At 45.6% G+C, this 20,875-nt stretch overlaps 2 protein-coding genes and 2 pseudogenes across 2 annotated transcripts; 2 read left to right on the plus strand and 2 right to left on the minus strand.

The window, feature by feature from the left end:
* The first annotated feature begins 3,096 nt into the window (after window positions 1-3,096).
* On the plus strand, window positions 3,097-8,405 carry LOC139354667 (uncharacterized; annotated as a pseudogene).
* A 1,219-nt stretch (window positions 8,406-9,624) lies between these two features.
* On the minus strand, window positions 9,625-13,182 carry LOC139354669 (importin-13-like). Its single transcript, XM_070998910.1, is given in 7 exon segments — window positions 9,625-9,755; window positions 9,820-10,376; window positions 10,425-10,760; window positions 10,844-11,443; window positions 11,506-12,187; window positions 12,247-12,743; window positions 12,880-13,182. Coding segments are annotated over 7 exon segments (2,913 nt in total). The 5' UTR covers window positions 13,036-13,182; the 3' UTR covers window positions 9,625-9,670.
* LOC139354668 (uncharacterized) lies at window positions 13,049-16,681 on the minus strand (annotated as a pseudogene).
* Window positions 16,682-17,385: 704 nt separating this feature from the next.
* LOC139354675 (actin-related protein 5-like) lies at window positions 17,386-20,215 on the plus strand. The gene is made up of 3 exons (XM_070998918.1): window positions 17,386-17,942; window positions 18,001-19,114; window positions 19,827-20,215. Exons 1-3 carry the CDS (start codon window positions 17,439-17,441, stop codon window positions 20,165-20,167), a joined length of 1,959 nt encoding a protein of 652 aa, XP_070855019.1. The 5' UTR covers window positions 17,386-17,438; the 3' UTR covers window positions 20,168-20,215.
* The last annotated feature ends 660 nt before the right edge of the window (window positions 20,216-20,875 follow it).

A 20,875-nucleotide genomic window follows, 5' to 3' on the forward strand; every position in this document is an offset into this window, starting at 1 on the left:
CAAATACTATCAAATTCACATGCCTGTTTTCAAATTTAACCATAAAAACCAAGGCAAGCACTTTGCTTTTTGAAACTGCCAGCAAGAATTCCTATATGTTAGTGCCTGGAAATGATATGTACATAAACGCAAAATCTGAGATTGCGACACCACCTGATACCTGGTAGATGCCAGCAATATAATCCAATATGTGTGTGGAAAGCCCTCCGAATTCCGACCGCCAAGCTCCCTGACCCAGTGCACATCTCAATGTTCGGCATTACTAAAATCAGACTAAAACACACCGACAGGCAGCTCGTCTTAGGCGTCAAGCATTCGCCCAGTCCAAGGTAAAAGCGATCGCCGCAATGGCAACGAAGGACCCCATCTGCTTTGCTCTGATTTTGCAAGTGCTACGTTTTGAGTATGCTTTCTTTACGACCATTTGTGTATATTACTTTGCATTCGTTGTTTCAAATATTTTTTCATTTACTAACCATAAGCCATAACCGTTGACATGGAGATAACAATAAAGGTGGATATTGTGCGCACTTGCAGGCTAACAAAGACAAGGACAGCACTCCACCGCGGGATGCACCGCCGCCCACGCCGATCACCAAGGGTCTGAACCTCACCGGCACCCCGCTTGTTCGCAAGGAGAAACGCCAGGCCAGCGCCCGATACAATGCGTCCAAGAACTGCGAACTGACGGCCCTCAGTCCCCTGAACGAGTGTGAGTAAGCCAAAAAGGATATGTTACTCTATAATATATGTATTTCTAATAAATAAGTTGGATGTCTCTCCAATTTGCAGATCGGTTGTATAGGATTGTAATTGGCCTGTTTACTGTAGCATACTTTTCGAGGCAGGGTTCCTGTCTGACTGATTTTGAAAATCACATAACTTTTTAAAAACTTTATTTGAAATTCTATGTTTGCAACTCCTAGAACAAAAATATATAATTCTTTGTTTTTTGTTTCCTTTGTTAAAAGAAAATTCTTTAAAATATTTTTATTGAATGTTTTTTAAGCAAGTCCATTAATTTAGCCATGCCATCTAAATCTACAAAACATTTACATATATATAAAATCTTTTTATTAAAAAGTCAATAAGATCTCAGTAAATTAGAATTTACAAAAGGTTCTTACTATAATAGAATCCGATCTGCAAGTTTGTTGAGAAGAGTCGTCGGCGAGCCGATCTCAGAAGCTTTTGTTAGCGGCGCTTGGTTAATTTCGCTCAGCTGTTGCAATTTGTTTATTATTTGTTAATCACGTACGCGAAAGTTAAAGGTCAAAGGTCGTCTGATTAGGTGGGTGGCAACACTGACGCACGGCCCACCCGCACATCCTCAGCCGCATCATTTACACCTCTCGCAAGCTCTCTTTCTCCATCTGCGAAACTTCAACACATGCGCTCTCTTCGCAGCCTCTCATAAACCGGAGAAAATTATTATTGCAATTATTTTACACATCATTTGCAGCAACATATACCAGAACTCCCATATCATAAAAAGATCTTTACAATCTTAGCAATTTAATACGCAAATATCGAATCTATATTTCTTGGGTTGAAAAAATCAAAAAATCAGTTATCAGCAGTTGTATTTGAACTCGGGTTTTGTTTTTTCAAGGGTATTTCCTATCTTCGGTGAAATAAAATAGTATAGAACTCTATTAAATCATCTCTCATCACGTCACATAAAAATGTGAATTTTCCATTTTTTTACTAATGTTTTTCGATTTTAAGCCGACCTGATTTTTTTCTGTGTATTATTAATATCGTAAAATTGTTATTCGCTTACCTTTCCGCTAATTGATTGGGCGGTTTCGACTTACGAATCGAATAAACACATTTTGCTTGTTCAATATTATTGTTTTATTAGGTTGTGGCTCTCTCCCACTCTACCGCTCCCAATCACCCACCCACCCACTCACTTTTTCTCCCTCTCTCTTTTGAATTTCTCTCGATATCGCTTTTTCCGATTGGCGCAGCAGTCGAAGCAACAAAAAAGAACCGTATCAAGACCGTTCAACATCGAGAGCACCAAAAACTTAAATATTAGTTGAAAATATTCGTTCCCCTAGTTAATTGCTCTCCTCTCCTTTCCGCCGATTTTTATACCCGTTACTCGTAGAGTAAAAGGGTATACTAGATTCGTCGGAAAGTATGTAACAGGCAGAAGGAAGCGTTTCCGACCCCATAAAGTATATATATTCTTGATCAGGATCACTAGCCGAGTCGATCTAGCCATGTCCGTCTGTCCGTATGAACGCTGAGATCTCGGAAACTATGAGAGTTAAAATACTGGGATTAGGCACGCAGACTCCTGAGATTCCTGCGCAGCGCAAGTTTGTTTCAGTACTGTGCCACGCCCACTCTAACGCCCACAAATCGCCCAAAACTGTGGCTCCTACAGTTTTGATGCTAGATAGAAAATTTAACTGAAATTTATTGTTCTCATCAATACCTATCGATTGACCCAAAAAAAAGTTTGCCACGCCCACTTTAACGCCCACAAGCCGCGAAAACCTGTGACGCCCACAATTTTCATGCTAGATAAAAAAATTTTAATGAAATGTATTGGTCTCGTCAAACCTATCGAGTGGTAAAAAAAAAAAAATTGCCACGCCCACTCTAACACCCATAACGCTTAAATCTGTATACCGCCGGTAGGTGGCGCATTTTAATCTCGCTTTGCTACTTGCATATCTCTATTTAGCTGAGTAACGGGTATCTGATAGTCGAGCTACTCGACTATAGCGTTCTTCCTTGTTTTCCCTTCAAATCGTAAGTTTTAATAGATTATTTAAGCCCACTATAATGGGAAAATAGAAAACTTTTAACCAGAGGCGTTGTCGTTCATTTTCATTTTCATTTCCATAGCATATCATTTCGTTTTATGTTCCAATCAACGCATAATCGCATTTGGCATTAATCTAAAACCATTATCTATATTGCAATTCCATTACAGATTCTATAGTTTCATGCTTAGCGTGCCCAAATTGAGTTTCTAGTGTAGTGTTTCTCATGTGTTGTTGTTGGTCGGCGGGGGCGGCTGAAGAAAAAAGGCGTTTCGAATCGAGATTTAAGTCCGAGTGCCGATTTGTACCAAGTGCCGGCACTAATGAGATGGTCTTCGGTGCTATGCTGCTGACGGGCAACGGGCTCAAACAGCCCAAACAGCAGCAACATCAGCAGGAGCAGCAGAATCAGCAGGAGCAACATCCTACACAGCGACAGGAGCAATCCAAACCGGCTGCCATTAGATCCACCAGCAAGGAGCAGGATTCTCAGCCCATTGCAGCCGGGTATTATGCCCTCGGCATACGTATACCCAAGTCGCCATCGTTTCACAGTGGCCTAGATCAGCTGGCCGACGACGAGTTGGAGGATCAGGATCGGGATCAGCAGGGTCAGGAGCATCAGCAGCAGCAGCCACTCGAGGCAGGAGCCGGAGCATCGGCAGCCGGATCAGGAGCACCCACCACATCCTCCTCACCCTCGTCCTCGTCCACCAGCTCCAATTCCTCGCCCTCGGCCCTCTCATCGCTCTCCCAGGCGGCCTCATCCTCGCTAGCCTTAGCGGCGGCCAATTCCTCGGCCTCATCCTCGGCGGCCACTTACGGTGGTGGGGCCAATTCGGCGGCAGCGGCTCTAATAGCCTCCTCGCCGTTTGGATCGCAGTCATCCACTTCTTCGTTGTCGCTATCCTCGAATGACGGCATGTCGAAGAATACGGCAGGAGCAGGATCCTCCGGATCGGGAACTGGAGTGGGTAGCTCGACGACAGCGGGCCCCACGAGTACTGGCAGCTCGCTAGTGTCCCCTCTGGCGCAACACTTCTCGGCGGCCACATCCGCCGCAGCTTCGGCGGCAGCCGCTGCCGCTTCCTCCTCCTCGGCTGCGTCCTCCCCATCAGCTTCCTCATCCACCGCCACCAACAACGCAGCCAGCTCCATCGCCGCCAGCAAGGTTTGCAGCTTGGTTATGCCTACACACACTCAGCGAACCCAACACCCAACGAATCCACAATACGCCACACGTAACCACTTCCGCAGCACCGAAATCACAGATATGACACTTTCTTCAAAACTTTCACTGACGTAATTATCTTTTGGTATAGGGATACTTAGGATATAAAAAAATTTTCATAGAAGAACTCAGATAAAACTTGAAAAGTAAATTGTTTTTTGATAAAAGTGTAAATTTTTATGTTTAACTAAAGAAATCGAGTACAAAGTTTACCAGAATGAATGAAAAATTTGAAAGAAAATGTGTTTACAGACACATAACTTTTTATTACCAACCAGAATTTATACCTATTTCTTGTAATTGTCTTAAAGAAATCTATGGATTTTAATGTTTCATTTACCTAACCAGATTGTGGTATCTTTAACGCAATCTTTGTTAATTTTTACCCATTACTTGGACTTAAAGGAGTTTGTAAAATTAAATTTAAATTAAATTAGGCCCTCATTAAAGATAATCCAGTCAGTCAGTTTCATTTCACTAAAACCACACACAATCTGCTTCCCAATTGAACGAACCGAAAGTTGAAAATCCAAAAAACTATTCTGCTCTCATTTCATCGCTACTTCATCCTCCAGTCACCTGCGAGCGCGGCCGCGGCCATTAAGAACTTACTGAATGCCACTAAGAATGTGGGTACCAGTGCTGCGGCGGCGGCAGCAGCGGCGGCCACCTCCTCCTCATCATTCTCATCCTCCGCCACGCCGGTGGTGCCGTCGTCCGCCGCCGCCGTCGTTGCCATTTCCACAATCAGCGATATGCTCGCAGAGGAGCTGCGTCCGACGGTGGCCCAAAATCTGGTGGGCGGCATTAGCATCTCGTTGGGAACTGGCCAGCGCAATGGCGGGGCCGCACCCGCGCCATCGGCAGTTTTGGCGCCATCGAACGCCTTCACCCTGGTGGTGACCACGTCCAGCCTGAGCATCCGGCAGAACGGTGACATACTTCCGGGTCCTCCAGGAGGTCATCCGGCGGGTCTCCAGGCATAGCCTCAGACGCTGCAACAGCTGACGGGCAGTCCAGGAAGGGCTCGCGACCGGAATCTGTTCTACTCGCCACCCACCGCTTCGGTTGCCCTGGCGCTGCCTGCACTGCGAGGTTGCTATCCAAAGTGGCTCCGGACCAATGGCTATGGGAGGAGATGCCCCATCCCATTGCCCTTGGGCCTTGAGGCCCTTCTTGAACTACTTGATCCTTTTTTCTGATTTTCATTACTTTCGTTTTGAGTTTCGCTTGCCTGCTTTTGTTGGTCGTTTAGTAGTAGAGTTGTACGTTTTATATATACTTTGTATTAAGATTCATTTCTTTTGCTTTATTATAGAAGACATATTATGTGATGGTCTGTAGACTGATTGTGTTTTTGTTTGTATTCCCTTAGAAACGGCCGCCAGTGAACGGGAGGAGCTGTTCATACAGAAGATCCGACAATGCTGCACACTCTTGGACTTCTCCGAGCCGCTGAGCGACCTCAAATGGAAGGAAGTGAAGCGTGCGGCCCTGCACGAAATGGTCGACTTCCTCACCAACCAAAATGGCGTCATCACCGAAACTATTTACCCGGAGGCGATCAACATGGTTAGCTCACACATCTGCTACTTAATATGCTAACTTTTCAGCTAACAACACACATTTATATTTTCCTTTGGCCTTACCAGTTTGCTGTCAACCTTTTCCGAACGCTGCCGCCATCCTCTAATCCGAATGGCGCCGAATTCGATCCGGAGGAAGATGAGCCCACGCTGGAATCGTCGTGGCCGCACCTACAACTTGTCTACGAGCTGTTCTTGCGCTTCTTGGAGTCACCGGATTTCCAACCAAACATGGCTAAACGTTTTATCGACCATCGATTTGTATTACAACTATTGGATTTTTTCGATTCGGAGGATACACGTGAACGTGATTTCCTAAAGACTGTTTTACATCGCATCTATGGAAAATTTTTGGGCTTGAGAGCATTTATTAGGAAGCAGATCAAAAATGTCTTTTAAAGGTGGGCTTGATTTAAAAAAAGAAACTAATATTATTTTGTTGCTAAATGAAACCCTTTATTTTCACAGATTTATTTATGAAACAGAGTATCATAATGGCATAGCCGAATTGTTGGAAATCCTGGGCAGCATTATTAATGGCTTTGCTCTACCGCTGAAAGAGGAGCATAAACAATTTTTACTTAAGGTATTGCTGCCATTGCACAAAGCCAAGAGCCTCTCAGTCTACCATCCGCAGCTCACCTACTGTGTGGTGCAGTTCCTGGAGAAGGATCCTAGTTTATCCGAGGCGGTAATCAAGTGAATAAAGGATTTCAAGAAAACCCCATTAAGAAAGTAATTATAAAACGAAATATATTTCTTAATTAATTTCTGCAGAAGCCTGCTTAAATTTTGGCCTAAGACGCATAGTCCCAAGGAAGTGATGTTTTTAAACGAGGTTATGGTGCCGCTTTTGCGCCAGATAGCCAAATGCGTTTCCTCGCCACATTTCCAGGTGGCCGAGCGAGCGTTGTACTATTGGAACAACGAGTACATTTTGTCGCTGATAGCGGACAATTCGGCGGAATTTTAACATAGTTTTCTACCTTATTAATAACTAATGCATGTTGTTTTGCCATTCCTTGTAGGGAGCGTGAGAAGCTGTCGCAAAGGGAAGAGCTTTGGCAGCAGGTGGAGAGCCTGGTCAAAACCAACCCGGAACGGACGAAGGCGGGCCGCTTCAATGACTGCCTGCCGCTCAGCGACAACCGGGCTTTTTACGATCAATACAGCGAGAACATCTAGCCTACGATCAGAGCGAGCAGAAGGCGCGCCAGCCGCCGCCTCCGCTGCCGCCCCAGAAACAGGCGCTCCAGGAGCCCCGAGAGGTGAGACAGGCACTTGCCACACTAACCACACTAAACAACTACTAATCCGCCAAGTGTGATCTTGGTGTCTGCTGTGAGCTGTGAGCTGTGCCCAGCCAAGGCCCACTCTGGTTCAACTCTAATTCTAATCGAACGAATGTCTGTTAAAATAATCACACTCATGTCAATTAAAAAAAATACATATTTGTATATCTTTAACTTTGTCTATTTATTTATTTACAACTTATTTGGTTACCTCACTGTCTGCCAACCTAAACGAATCCATGAATCCACCCACGACACAAAATCTTTTTATACCGGTGTCTAACATTTGGCTTGCACCTTTGGTTGAGCGCAGTGGTTCACCTCATATGAAATCGGGCGGAATCCATCTATTAATAGTATTTGTTATTAAGTAGTTACTGATAATTTGCATCATCCACCAACTTATTTGTGATCTTTCTTGATATGAGAATGTGTCCCTTTGGTAACATTCATTTGTTTCCATGATAGATTTATTCTAACTCAAAAACTTTAACTTTTAACTTGTTCTATAAATATTTCGTATTTCCGAGCATGACTCTAGAAATCTCAACCGATTTTTCTTGCAATTCCACATTTCAGTCTAGTTTAAATTTAATTCTGGGTTGCAAGACAATCTTTTTACAATACTTACTGTAAATAAATAACAAAATTGACCAATGGAATCTATTTGGAATATTTTTTAACAATTTCTTAATGTACCTTTTTGATTCGCAATATCATTGTTAACAACTCAAGACCCTACACAAAAAAAAACACTTACACCCATTCGATCTCTAACGGACTTTATAATATATATAATTCGACTTATGGGTCAGTTGATGTAAAATTTGTAGTAATGTTGTCCAACTGTTGGGCACCTTGGGATCCACCAAAACCCAGTCCGATTTCGGGTTCCATCAAGCACCCGCACTCGATATCGTAACGAAAATCACCCTGCACCTCCGTGTAACCTCACCTGTCCAGTGTGTTGAGATCCAATAATCCGTTAGTGGGTCCATTTTCTATTGCCAAACCCCTTCCCATTCCACACAGATTCGGGGCGAGCGGAACAAGGACAAGCCGCTGCTGCGCCGGAAATCGGACCTGCCATCGGACAGTGGAACCGTCAGGGCACTTATCGAGCACAAGCGAGCGGATGAGTACCTCACCACGCCGCCGCCGGATGGAAACAACTGCTAGGCAAGGAAGCTGGTCAGACAAAGCCACCAATATTACATCTTTGAAGCCCGAGGCTTTGGGGACATAGTCCAGAAAATACCCAAATACACACTCCAAACTTAGGCCAGAAAGCACATACATATACACGCCCAGAGAAGAAGGATATATCCGATAAGAACAGCACAACTAGAACAAACAATTTTGAACGATGCTTTGGTGTCATCGCATTAGCATTTTGGGGCTTAGTGGGGGCGTGGCATCGGAATGCAATCCAATTTCTTTATATAAACATACAAATTACCTATCTATAACGAAAACGCATAGTACCAATAAATATCTAAAAGCCCAAACGAGATCGATTATATTATTATTTTGATTGCGAATGTATTTTGAGTTTACCTTTCTTCGATCGCAGGCCAAAGTTGAGCTTTCTTATAATTTATTTTTGCATTTGCATGCTGCTGCTAGCGTTGCTTATAAACTAGAGCTCTATAAATTTGATCAGATATGCAATAATTTTTGGTATCCTAATTATGCTCTTACCATTTCAGTAAAAACGTAAATATATAATTGTAAAGTTGAATTTGAATTTTCTAACTTAAGGCGTAGGCGTTTACCACCTTGATTGACTATATCCCTCGACTTCTGCCACATACTTCGACATAGCTATATGACATAGAATCCACACGACATGCATACACAAAAAACTGTATTCCTAGAGATCGAAAAACGGAATTAGGAATTTTTCGCTTCTTGAGGCCTGTTGAAGGATCCTGAAGATCGTGAAGAAATAAATAATGTGCCAATATCTGGGCCCATAACCACAGTAAATAACCAGCAGGAGAATATATATATATTTTTAAGCATCCTTCTATCGTCACCAATCCCCCATTCATTCACAACAACAGACTTGGACTTTGCTGGTCGTAGCATCTACTTCTATATGTTAATCTAAATATATACCTATTTAATATTGGATCCGTGTCAGCCACTCGTTTGGTTCTAAAGTCATTAACGGGTCCGTTAGACAAAAATGCAGATATTCTCAACTATTCTGGATAAAAGCGACGAAGCAGATCAAAAGTTTTGCTACCACTACCCAGTGATGTACACGACAAGAAAACGAAAGGCTTCAGTTTAGCTATAGACACAAATATATATTATACAAAGAGATGTATTTACATATTTTTGTCATTATAGATATACACAATGTGGAAAATTGCAAACAATAATAATGCGGAAAGGTAAAGGGAAAGTAACTCTTAGAAAGGCAGGTTTTTTCATACAGGAAACGGTGAAAATCAAACTTTTCAATATAAGAATTATATTATATATAAAAAAAAACTATAATATTTACTAAAAGTGAAAACAATAAATAAACCGAGTTGTACACCCTTTAATAAAATATATGTGCACATTGTAAATGGAGCATGTAATTTTGTAAAATTATAAATAAAAGTTTATCGAGTCGAGAGCTATTGAACCTATGCCAGAGGGGCGAAACTTAGGATCAAGGAACATTTACAGAGCTGCCTAATTACAAATAAAATTTAATTAAAGAAACTAGATCAGAATCCGGATGGATAGATGTCATTTGGCCATTTATTGCAATAATGTTATTCACTGAAACTTTTCAGTGAGTCCTCGCGTCTTTATAGCCATCTCAGACAGATGCCGCTGCAGCAACCTCTTTTTGACCTTTTCCCTGTGGATTACAGAGCTCAATCTTTAAAGAGAATCCCAAAAGAGTAGATCGATTTCCCACTCACTTCACTATTAGAGCTGTGTAACGCGATTTATCCGCGTCGGTTATAAGTTGAGTGGGGAAATTGGTGGTCGCCATCAAAGTCTTCATCCATACGGCCATCTCAGCGGGATATTTCTTGTTCATCGCCAGGAGAATGTCGGCAAACTTGTCCACTTGCGATCTCGGCGTGAGATAACCCACGCACATCATCGCCGTGTCGCACATCTCGCCAGTCGCGAGAACCACTTCGGTGACGTGGGGATGGTTGCGAGATTGCATTACAAAGTGGGTAAGAAACTGGATGCTATTTCGGATGGCTCCACTCTCCGGCAAGGTCATGTCACGTTGGGCATAAAAGACCAGTCTATCGTAGGCCAGTGTCTTGTCCTCCAAGACTTGTGGAATTTTCTTGACGACCTGCGACAGGCAGCCAAAGAAAGTCTCCATAGTGTCGGAGATGTTGGAGAAGTTCTGCTCGGGAGTGCTCTCAAAGAGCTTGAAGCTGTGCTGGATAAACTCCCTTAAAAGCTGCTGCATCAGCGGCTTGCAGCCCTCGTCCTTGAAGAACATGACAATGGCCTGGAACAAAGAGTAGTATTGTTCTTCTTACTTGACAGGAAATCTCACCGTTTTTGATATCTCTAATGTGGGTGCGCAGCATCTAGTCTGGAAGCTAGCCACAATAAAGAGGCAAAGATCCTGAAGCATGGGCTGGAAGCTGCTCCTTAAATTCATTATTGCATGCTTCATGGCACTGCATGCGGCCTCTAGAACATCAATTTCCTCTACCCACATCTCGGCGATACGTTTAAAAATGGGCATGGTTCGCTGCATTACAAGGAGAACTGGTTGGACAATAGGTAGTGCCTTTGTTTCATCATCCACATCTGTGTATAATGACGAGAAAAGTGTCGAGATCATATTCAGCCGGAAGATGGTTCGAATCCGAGCAGCGGGAGTCTTCTGTAGGTAGTAAATAAATGGGTACGAGGCATACTATAGTTCTAATTATAAAATTCGAACTAGAACTATAGTATGCCTCATACCGACTCTGCTTGGCAAATGGCCTGTAACTCCTCGAAGCAAGGACTTACAATGATGTCCAAATACTTGGGTATCTCTTCGGGCTGCAACAAGCTCATTAGCTTGCCGATGCTGAACATGAGACGTACCGAATCTGAGTTCTTCATGCGTCCTGTGTTGAGGGAGGCATGACATGCATTCAAAAGCGGATCCGCATACGGTTTGAGCTGTAGCTGACAGTCACGGCACAACTCCTTGAGGTCAAGCGTGGCCTGGGCGGACATTGAGGAGTTCAGACCTTGCACCAACAGGTTGATGGCTGATGGAATGTAAGCTGGATTCTCAATCAGCCAGTTGCAATAGGAGCCAATTGTCTCTAGTGCAGTGGCCAGAAGCTTGACGTTGAGCTTCTCGTAGGGGATCTCGGCTAGAACTCTCATTAGCCTGGGTATCTGACGCGACTCTTCGCCGCCAAAGTGCTCGGCCACCGACTGGAAAGAATAGATGCATGCCTCCAGCTTTGTCCAGTGAGTCCGATGCCTTTGCAGATCGGCAATGGCCTCGTCGAGCATGGCGGCTAGGATCTCAAGGATGTAATCGTTTAACACGTCATAGCAGTACATCTAAATAAGAAATTAAATTAACTAAGAAAGCGTGCCATATAATAACCACAAAAGCCACTTACAAAAGTGTCGAATATATCCTGCCTGTAGCATCTGAAGCACTCCAAATCATCAGAATTCCACTTAGCGAGAGACTTCTCGTCCGGCTGTTCCGATTTCCTTACCAGAATTCTGGTGAGGTGGGCGTACAGTGGTTTAATGTATTCCCAACACTTGTGCTTCTGCTCACCGTTCTGCATGGCGAATACCTCATCCAGCAGCATGTACCAGAAGGCCAGAGCCATGGTACTACAGGACTCCTCTACTGGATAGATGCCCGGCTTGTCGGTGCAGTGCAGAATCTCTTGCACTATGCGATGGACGAGCACAGATAGTTCCGGATCTGATGATGTGATGCCGCTGAGCAGCAGCGTGGAGTGCCGCTCCACGGAGGACACGAACAGCCTGTAGATATGAACAATGATGTCCTCGTTGTCATTTTCCCTTTTCCATTCAGTTTTGGTTATTTCAGCCAAAGAGTCTAGAAACATTTGGATGAGTACGAATAAAGTCTTCGGGTAGTTAGGGCAGTCTGGCTGGATGATGATGTTAACCAGCGTCTTCAAACAAGACTCTGCTAGCTCGTTCTCATCGGCGGTCATGCAACCATCACCTGCATGTATGCAGGGCCAGTAGCACTTGTGCACCACTTCCAGGAGCACGACTGTGATGGTGACACATCCCTCAATAGAGTAGCCGATATTACTGGTGGAGATGCAAGCTCAATTAGCTAGAATTCAATGTTTTACATTTTTAAAACTTACTTAATCCAGGTGCCTACACACTTGACAGCCCGGTTCATATTGCTGTACGTCTCTGCATCCCAAACACTGTTCATCTGGAGCTTGAGATACCTTTCGGCGGTCTGAAGAACGAGTGGCACTCGCTTGCCGATCTCGGCGCGCAGCGTTACCCGCTTGACAGAGGTGTGGATAACCTGGGCCTCCTCAGGAATGGCTTGCAGCACCTCAAGCATGATCCACAACTGCACATCGGCGCTGACATTGGGCATCCGGTGGTTCTGGAACTTGTTGACCACCTCCTCGATTGCTCCTGGCCATTCGCCAAGCATGTGGACTATGTAGGCGCCCAGCGAAATGCACAGGCGGTTGAGCACGGTCTTCGGCCCGCCGGCAAAGCGAACGATAGACTCAAGGATCTTCTGTTTGAGCTCCTCTCGGTTCTCTGGCGGCACTTCGTGCCAGTGCTTCATCAGCTTCGAGTGCAGTGTGATGGCACCGAAGAACTGCTCCACCTGGCTCTGCGTGGGTGGTCGATTGGGGGGTGCAGGTAGCAGGTGGGAGTGGGTGTGGGAGGTAGGTGCATTAGTATATTAGTACATATCCGGGGCTATCGATGCATTGATGCGCAGGTCCTGCTGGGTACTGGGTACTCACCTTGCCGAGCTGCATTAGCTGCCATGAAAACTGCCAGGCCTGTGGACTGGCCTCTGCATCGGTGAGCCATTCGTGGGTGATCGCCTAGTTCTGCGAGTTTGATCGATAGAAGGAGACGACGGCCTCCTCCAGGCGCACTATGTCGATGGGTTCCATGGGCGATTGATACGGCTGTGGCTGTTGCTTTTGCGTTTGCTGCCGAGGGGCAGGCTCCTGTCCGTTGTTAATCCTCGGGTGGTGGTGGTTTTCTTCGCTGCGTTGGGCGAATGTGACCGTTCGTGCGCCGTTACGAATTGCCGCCTTCATACCACTGAGGGCCTGCGTTTATGGTCACTCTGCATACCTGGGCGCGAAATTTGATCACTTACTAGATTTCCTGGTGTAACCGATTTTCGTGAAGATCTAACATTCAAAGTTGACCTTCAGGTGCTAGCAAAAGTGCACAATCTTTGAGCAATGTTGGGATGTTAGATCCCTGCATTCCTAGTCACTCTGAGCGCCTAGCTGGGAGCATGTGTGCTTGCAAGGGACAATTTTGGCAAGACCTTTACCACGAGCCAGGACCACCAGGACCATGGCAGCGAGTTCTTCCGGGAGCACAGAGCCAGCAATTTCTTTTATTTGAAACCACCAAAAAAGAAATATACACGTTTAAGAAAAAAATTCCGCGACATCGTTGCCGAGGAGCAGGTTCAAGGATTGGGTCACCGTGAGCCTAAAGCTGCCATAGCTGCCGTTGCGCAGCATAAGGAAGTCCTCGCAGAGTTCGTTCAGTTCCCGATCGGAAAGACAAATGTGGAGTTTTTGCCTTCCAGGAGGCGCTCCAGAGCAGCTCGAGTTCCTTCAAGAAAAGGCCGATGTGGCGTGCAACCCATTGCACCAGAACTGGATCACCAACAGCTTGTCCTCGGAGACCACTTCACAGGGAGCAATCAACAGGTCACAGGCCAACCGCGCCGCATTTCCGTGTGCTCGGCTAAGTCTAGTTTGGGACACTTATCCTTCAGAAAGAACATGGCTTGGGCAAATCTCTTGGAATCGGGAGTGTTGGGAATTCACCGACTTCCGAAAGTTGGCGACGCTGGCCGGGGGCTTAGGGGAAGGTGGTAAAGAATAAACTGATTTAATAGAAAATTTTTTTTAATTTTAAAAGGTTGCCGAGATATAAGGTATAGATATTATAATAATAGATATTAAGATAATAGAATGTCTTTGCCAGTCTGCTGTTTGTTTCAGAGAAGCTAAGCGTTTCCGGGAGGCAGTAAACGCCCGCAATTTCAGCACGTCTACCTTGTCCGAAAGTCTGGCGAAATGCGCGGTTCGAATTTACTTTAGCAAGACGTATCTGGATGACCTGAAGGAGGAGGAAAGGACGACGGCGGCGGCAAGAACTCCACGCAGACGCGGTGCGCAACAAGATCTGTGCGCTCTCCGATGTGATCTCCGTGTGCCAAGGATAAGCGCTATTTGGTGCTGGATCCCTTGCTAGAGGAAGCAGATGACACCAATCCCAAGCTGAACGCTTGAGGAATGACCATAATGAGTAGCGTTGCCGAATCGTCTCTTACTTCCACACAGAACTTCGGCGTCTGCATCTGCTAGCTCGTTCTCATCGGCGGTAATGCAACCATCGCCTGCACGTAAGCAGGGCCAGTAGCACTTGTGCTCTACTTCCAGTGGCGTATCCTTCAATGGAATATCAGGAGTAACGATACACTCGAGGATCTTCTGTTTGAGCTCCTCGCGATTATCTGGCGGCACTTCGTGCCAGTGCTTCATCAGCTTCGAGTGCAGTGTGATGGCCGAAGAACGGGACCTCCTGGCTTATCGTGGGTGGTCGATTGGGTGGTGCAGTAGGGAGTGGAGGTAGATTCATAAGATGTCAGGCCTGTGGAATGGACTCTGCATCAGTGAGCCATTCGCAAGTGATCTCCGGATTCTGCGAGTTTGATCGATAGGAGACGACGGCCTCCTCCAGGCGGCTGTGGTTGTTGCTGTTGCGTTTGCTGCCGAGGGGCAGGATCCTGTTCGTTGTCAATCCTCGGGTGGTGGTGGTGGGCGAATGAGACCGTGCGTCGTTACGAATTGCCGCCTTCATACCGCTAAGGATGGTCATTTTGGTCACTCTGCATACCTGGGCGCGAAATTTGATTACTTACTACATTATCTGGTTTATCCGATATTGGTGAAGATCTAACATTCAAAGTTGACCTTCAGGTGCCAGCAGAAATACACTATTTTGGAGCACTGTTGAGAAATTAGATCTGTGCTGTCTTCGTCGATATAGAGCTCGATCATCTCGTTCGGACACAGGTCCGTCACGAGATCAGGATCGCACAGATCCACAGGGGTGCGATCAACGACACTCCACTTATCTGTAACCAGATCCGGGCTCTGCTTCTCCATTAGTGAAAAAATGCTGCACAAGGGCTCGCCGGGTCGCACCAGAGGCAGTACGAATGAACATCTTAACAGATCGAAGAACTTTATAAATGGCATACACGAATGGGGTGGGCACAAGGAGGAGGTGGTCAGCGCCCACCCAATTTGCGGTCTCATCGTCCACGCACACGATTAACAGATTCGAACCTAACTTGGCCATCGAGATGCACTCGCTAAAATGTAACGCCGTAATACTACAAGATTCAAATAATTGAAATATGTGGGCCATCATCGCTTCCGCGTCCAAATCTTCGCAGCAGTCCAGATTGCTGACCACCAACCCGTAGCGCCTGTTTTCGGGCATGGTTCGAGCATAGGGGGGTCGGGTATCCGGCTTGCCGCAGTTCTGCTGCTGGCAGCAGTCCTTTGTCCTGTCAATGCACTGCGGATTAGCCACGCTCGAGCTGCTCGAGGGCTGCTCCTCCTCCATGCTCGAGGACGACTCGCATTTGAGCTCATCAGCAGCTACCAGGATGCCAGACCTGGGCCGATTGTTGTGCAATAGCACCGACCTTGTGCTAGAGTGGATATCAATTAGATACTTACGATCATTATTGCAATATCTCGTTTTTTTCACTTGCTTACCTATCGCCAGCTGCCAGTTTATCCAAGTTAGGGAACCTATTCCTTCGCAAACCCGATACGGCGCTGCTACTACTGGAAGACGGATCCAAAATCCAGATGTACTCCGATTCCACAGGTTGCCCATCTCTCTTTAACTGCCGGTAAAACGACAGATTTGCCACGTAAGTATTGCCTTGGAATACATGGATAAGCGCATCCGTTCCCGAATATTGTGCTCTCATAACGTCCGAAATAACCTCCTTGTCTGAAATTCTCTCTTCAGATGTATAAATATTTATCTGAGATAGAGGAATCGCTACTACTGGCTCCAGCTTTTGCTTTAGCTCGAAAATTCTATCGTTAGCATTTATTTCGAATAATATTGGATCCTGTAAAGGCGTAGACAGAAAAGAGAAAGTTATTGAACCGAGAATTTAAGCTGTTTACAAATTAGCGATCCGCGCGAAGGGATTTCCGTGACACCCGAGTGGATTATACGATACTGTTTCCAAAAGACTTACCATATCCTGGCTATTTTCAGAACTTGAAAATACTTTCACTAATAACATTTTTGACTGGGTAAAAATTACGTGAGACTACGCGAAATTTCAGTTATGTAAGTATGAAAAGTAGCACCAAAAAAATTTTTAATATTTTACAAAACAGGCATTAGAAAAATGAATGTGCCCCGATTGGAAACTGCTAAGAAAATAAACCTTATAGACATGGGCACCCAAAAGTTCGAATGGATAAAACGTCAAGGCACTCTAGATTTGGTCGATCAAATTGTTTTCAACACTACATTTTTCCGAAGAGATTTCCGTGTCACCCGCGTTCACGTAAAATTTACGATACTATTTCCCAAACACTTACCATATCCTGGCTATTTTCAGAACTTGAAAATACTTTCACTAATAACATTTTTGACTGGGTAAAAATTACGTGAGACTACGCGAAATTTCAGTTATGTAAGTATGAAAAGTAGCACCAAAAAAATTTTTAATATTTTACAAAACAGGCATTAGAAAAATGAATGTGCCCCGATTGGAAACTGCTAAGAAAATAAACCTTATAGACATGGGCACCCAAAAGTTCGAATGGATAAAACGTCAAGGCACTCTAGATTTGGTCGATCAAATTGTTTTCAACACTACATTTTTCCGAAGAGATTTCCGTGTCACCCGCGTTCACGTAAAATTTACGATACTATTTCCCAAACACTTACCATATCCTGGCTATTTTCAGAACATGAAATTAATTGCACTAGTATCATTTTTGTTTGTGTAAAAATTAAGTTTTTGTTACTATATAAGTTTGAAAAGTAGCACTAAAAAATTTTTTATAATTTTACAAAACAATTATTAGAAAAGTTGGTTCGAACTGAACGGCAAGAAGTATGAAAGTGAACCTTATACATAGATATGGGCACCCCCAAGTACAAATGGAAAGTCATGGCACTCTACAACACTGGATCTGCCGCATTTTGTTTACGAATCAAGGAGAAGCGAAACTGAGTGTTTGCCGGATTAAAACTACTTAATTAAGCTGCTGCGATGGTGGGCAAACGCATTCTGGTGATTGACAATGGATCCTACGAGTGCCGCGTGGGCTGGAGCGACTCCAAGGAGCCGGAGTTGCGTTTCCGCAACGTGCTGACCAAACCGCGCAAGGATCGCAAGAAGGAGGCAAGTCAGCAGGGCTCCGCCGAAGGTTCCTCCGCGGCGGCCGCTGTGGAGACACCGGCCGAAATCCAGGTGGGCAACGACATTACCAATATTGAGGCAGTGCGTGCCCATTTGAAGAGCCCCTTCGAGCGGAACGTGATAACCAACTGGAATCATCAGGAGCAGATATTTGACTACATATTTACCAAGATGGGATTCGAGGGGCAGGAGAGGATCGATCACCCGATCGTCCTCACCGAGGCGTTGGCCAATCCCAACTTTTGCCGCCAGCAAATGAGCGAGCTGCTCTTCGAGTGCTATGGGGTACCGGCGCTATCCTACGGCATTGATGCTCTCTACAGCTGGGAGCACCATCAGCAAAAGCAGAAAAAGGTTGGTAATATGACCTCCTTATAGCTAACATCCTTATAACAAGAGACTGCCCTTTTAGATTGCCGATGCACTGATCCTTTCCTTTGGCTACAGCATCACCCATGTGATTCCCGTGCTCAATGGCAAACTTCAGCTGGAACATGTGCGCCGCCTCAATGTAGGCGGCTACCACATCATCACCTATCTCTTTCGACTCATGCAAATGAAGTATCCCGTGCATCTGAATGCCATCACCATCAGTCGAATGGAGAAACTGGTCCACGAGCACTGCCACATCGCCGTGGATTACAAGGAGGAGTTGGTCAAGTGGGCCCAGATGGACTACTACGACGAGCACATCATGAAAATTCAGTTGCCCTACAATGCGGTGACTGCCACCAACGCCCTGCTCACCGCCGAGCAGAAGCATGAGAAGCGTCGCGAGCTGGCCCACCGCCTGTTGGAGATCAAGAATCGTCGCGAGCGGGAGAAGCTGCGTGAGGATGAGCAGCAGTTGTTTGTCTACAACAAGCTGAGGCAATTGTACGAGCAGAAGAAGCTGGACAAGTTTGAGCGGGCTCTGCAGCAGCAGCAGATAGGTACGTTGGAGGACCTGGATTCTTTTATCGCCACAATAAACTTGCGCATTAAGCGTGCCCATGACAGAGCACAGAGTGCTCCGCGTTCCAGCAAGCAGCAGGAGAAGCTGGACAAGATGCCGAAGCCGCCAGATGGCGTATCCCAGGCGGACTGGTTGGCCGAGCTGCATAGCGAAAGGGAGCAACTGCTTGGACGCAAGCAAGCCCGCCAGCAGCAGCGTTCCAAGATGGCCAAGAGGCATACCCACGCCGCTCAGGAAAGAATGCGAATCATCTCGTCACTGGCCAGAAGCGAAAAACGTCGCAAGGCCAATGGTGAGGAGGAGGACGACGGCTTTGGGATGAATGACAAAGACTGGGACGTGTACAAGCGAATCAATCGCAACAACGATGACAGCGACTCGGACGCGGATAACGAGCACTTGCTGGAGTTCGAAAAGATCCTGAATCACTATGACGCCAACTTTGACGATGGCAATTGCAACGCCCAGGCCCAAAGTGCCGCCGAAAACTACCAGCTGCACTTTGGAGTGGAGGACATCCGCGTGCCGGAGATCCTGTTCCAGCCCAGTATGATTGGCTGCTCGGAGGCAGGTCTGGCGGAACTGATAGCGTTCGTACTGAAGCCCTTTCCCGCAGGGGAGCAACAGCGTCTGGTGGACCACGTCCATCTGACCGGTGGATGTGCTCAATTCAGGGGTCTTAAGGAACGACTGACCAAGGAACTGCTGGAAATGCGTCCGTTCCAATCCACGTTCGCCAACTACGAATCTGATGAGCCCACTCTGAGCGCCTGGCAGCGAGTTCTTCCGGGAGCACAGAGCCAGCAATTTCTTTTATTTGAAACCACCAAAAAAGAAATATACACGTTTAAGAAAAAAATTCCGCGACATCGTTGCCGAGGAGCAGGTTCAAGGATTGGGTCACCGTGAGCCTAAAGCTGCCATAGCTGCCGTTGCGCAGCATAAGGAAGTCCTCGCAGAGTTCGTTCAGTTCCCGATCGGAAAGACAAATGTGGAGTTTTTGCCTTCCAGGAGGCGCTCCAGAGCAGCTCGAGTTCCTTCAAGAAAAGGCCGATGTGGCGTGCAACCCATTGCACCAGAACTGGATCACCAACAGCTTGTCCTCGGAGACCACTTCACAGGGAGCAATCAACAGGTCACAGGCCAACCGCGCCGCATTTCCGTGTGCTCGGCTTATAACAAGAGACTCCCCTTTTAGATTGCCGATGCACTGATCCTTTCCTTTGGCTATAGCACCACCCATGTGATTCCCGTGCTCAATGGCAAACTTCAGCCGGAGGCAGGTCTGGCGGAACTGATAGCGTTCGTACTGAAGCTCTTTCCCGCAGGGGAGCAACAGCGTCTGGTGGACCACGTTCATCTGACCCGTGGATGTGCTCAATTCAGGGGCCTTAAGGAACGACTGACCAAGGAACTGCTGGAAATGCGTCCGTTCCAATCCACGTTCGCCATCTACGAATCTGATGAGCCCACTCTGAGCGCCTGGCTGGGAGCATGTATGCTTGCAAGGGAACCCAATTTTGGCAAGACGTTGTTCACGCGCCAGGACCACCAGGAGCATGGCAGCGAGTTCTTCCGGGAGCACAGGGCCAGCAATCTCCTTTTTCCTACACCAAAAGATTAACATTTATTTGAAACCACCGAAAAATAAATGTACACGTCTAAAACAAAAGTTCCGTGACATCGTTGCCTAAGAGCAGGTTCCAGGACTTGGGCACCGTGAGCTTAAAGCTGCCATCGCCGCCGTTGCGCAGCTGAAGGAAGTCCTTGCAGAGTTCGTTTAGTTCCCGAACGATCAGAGAAGCATCCGTGAAGTTGCCTTCCAGGAGGTAGCGGAATTTGTTATGGAATAGATCAAGTTGAATCTTCACATAATAAAGCAAAGGGAGTGATTTCACAAAATCGTACAATTGAACACTATAAAAACGTTTTATTATCTTGGGCCTCACTATATGGTAATAGAACAATGTTTAGATCAGAAGCATACAAAATAACTACAGTTAAAGTAAACACAATAATTCTTTGTGGCAAAGATAACAAAACACAATTTGTAGAGTTAGGTCCGTAAAACATCAGAGATTAATCGAACAAGATATTTTAGAAAATGTTGAATGGCTAGAATCAAATTCAATTTGCTTGGATGAGATGTTACAAAATAGTTATGTGAACGATGGAGAATCAGTAGATAGCCCTAAATTTCAAAAGGAACATATTGAAAAATAACTATTTTATAAATCAGTTGAATTGGAGATGTTTTATAATGATCGAGACTTTGGAAAATATAAATGAAAATGATTTTGAGTTTGTAAAAAGTATTTTTATTGTATTACAT

Source organism: Drosophila suzukii, unplaced genomic scaffold (assembly GCF_043229965.1).
Source record: "Drosophila suzukii unplaced genomic scaffold, CBGP_Dsuzu_IsoJpt1.0 scf_13, whole genome shotgun sequence".
Classification (NCBI taxonomy): Eukaryota; Metazoa; Arthropoda; class Insecta; order Diptera; family Drosophilidae; genus Drosophila; species Drosophila suzukii.

Bases quoted from the DNA above. Each gene is read 5' to 3' on its own strand.
- LOC139354675 (XM_070998918.1), top strand. From the start codon at position 17,439: ATGGTGGGCAAACGCATTCTGGTGATTGACAATGGATCCTACGAGTGC. The intron at 17,943-18,000 runs GTTGGTAATATG...CTGCCCTTTTAG, and splicing joins ATCAGCAAAAGCAGAAAAAG to ATTGCCGATGCACTGATCCT. The intron at 19,115-19,826 runs GTCTGGCGGAAC...AGCCGGAGGCAG, and splicing joins GATTGGCTGCTCGGAGGCAG to GTCTGGCGGAACTGATAGCG.